Source organism: Anser cygnoides, chromosome 10 (assembly GCF_040182565.1).
Source record: "Anser cygnoides isolate HZ-2024a breed goose chromosome 10, Taihu_goose_T2T_genome, whole genome shotgun sequence".
NCBI lineage: Eukaryota > Metazoa > Chordata > Aves > Anseriformes > Anatidae > Anser > Anser cygnoides.
The window spans coordinates 14,407,917-14,409,481 of NC_089882.1; the positions used below are offsets into that span (position 1 = coordinate 14,407,917).

The 1,565-nt window shown below is 49.0% G+C and overlaps 1 protein-coding gene across 1 annotated transcript; it reads right to left on the reverse strand.

The window, feature by feature from the left end:
• Positions 1–539: 539 nt before the first annotated feature.
• DNAJB8 (DnaJ heat shock protein family (Hsp40) member B8) lies at positions 540–1,565 on the reverse strand. Its single transcript, XM_013184351.3, has one exon. It carries the CDS (start codon positions 1,319–1,321, stop codon positions 647–649), a length of 675 nt encoding a protein of 224 aa, XP_013039805.3. The 5' UTR covers positions 1,322–1,565; the 3' UTR covers positions 540–646.

A 1,565-nucleotide genomic window follows, 5' to 3' on the forward strand; every position in this document is an offset into this window, starting at 1 on the left:
AGGAACAACATTTTCTTCCTTCTCTTCCTCACTGAAGTCTTCCTTTGTTTTTTTCCTGTGGCAGTCCCTCTCTTCTGGACTCTGCCTGACCCGCTGAGCCTCCCTCACTTCCTTGCCTGTATACAAAATCTGTTGCCAGTGAGTACGGCCCTTGTGTGCCAATGCCCAAAGGCAGCACAGCCTTCGTTCAGCCTCAGGGCTGTGCATGAAGGTCAGACAAAAGCCTTTATTCTTGCAGCCAGCAGACTTCAACATTGGCAAAAGGGTCCGCTTCAAGGGGTGGGAAGAGGGCCTGTAGCCTGTTACAGAGCTCCCTTACCTGTTCACCAACCAGCCCATCTCTTCTTGCTCTGTTAGCTAACTTGGTCTCTTTGGCAAACCAGCAAGGTTCTTTTGTTTGTATTTACTGTACCTACTTAGTGAACAAGCAGTGTGTATCGCCTTACACTGGGTTAGTACAGCCCCCCCCTTAGTTTAGCATAACTTCTTATCTTTACCTGTCAAGTATTTGTTCCAGGCCATTGAGAAGCTGGCATCAGTTGTGTCATGAACTCAGCATTTATTAATACTGCTCATAGTAGATCCCATCCGCTGAGCAATGAGGGCATGTCCCACAGCTTGCAGCTGACGCATGTGCTGGGGGACGTTATAATTTGAGGTGGTCTCTTCCATTTATCGTCACAGACCTCAAATGGCCGTCTTCTTCCACTTCTATTCTCTCCTGCCCGTTCTCAATGATTTTCCGGGTGGTGACCCTCTTGCCGTTGATCCCTTCAGTAGTGGTTAAGACTGACCTGAAACTGTGTGGCTCAGCCATGTCCTCAGCAAAGGAGAAGGTGGGCTGCTCGCTGGGGCTGAATGGATTAAATGGCATGAAGGACTGCACGAAGTCAGAAAACAAATGGGAGCAGCTTCCTCTTCCACTTGGACCGTGCTTGTTTTCATCACAGTTTCTGATGTTGTCAAATGGGTCCCAGAAAACATCGACAAAGGGACCCATCCCTCCAAAGAAATCCCTAAAGATCTCATTGGGGTCTTGGAATACATAAGTGGCGTCAAAGAAGCTGTTATGGCCCATCGAGGGACTTCTTGCTCTGTGGGATCTGTTCTCCTTAAAAGACCTGTCATAGAGCGACCGTTTCTGAGGGTCAGACAAAACCTCGTATGCCTCAGCAACAGCTTTGAATTTCTTTTCAGCTTCCTCCTTGTTGCTGGAATTCTTATCAGGATGCCATTTTAGTGCCAGCCTGCGGTAGGATTTCCTAATGTCATCCTGGGAGGCGTTTTTTTGCAGTCCAAGGACTTTGTAGTAGTCCACCATCTCAGAGGTGAGGTGAGGCTGTTTGGAAGTTGCCTGGTGCCTCTCTCCCACCAAGGATTTGAAGCCTGGGGGTGTCCAGCTTCCAGACACAACCAGACACCCACTGCCACTGTGTGCCTTGGGGACAGGTGGACACTAGGTTCACCCCTTGCTCCGCTCCGTCCTGTGGTGTTACAGGAGGCAAGTCCCATAAAAATAGCCTTTTTTTGAAGCCTGTTGTTCCCAAATTGTGGGATTATGACCT

Coding starts and splice junctions, on each gene's coding strand:
- DNAJB8 (XM_013184351.3), bottom strand. CDS start 1,321: ATGGTGGACTACTACAAAGTCCTTGGACTGCAAAAAAACGCCTCCCAG.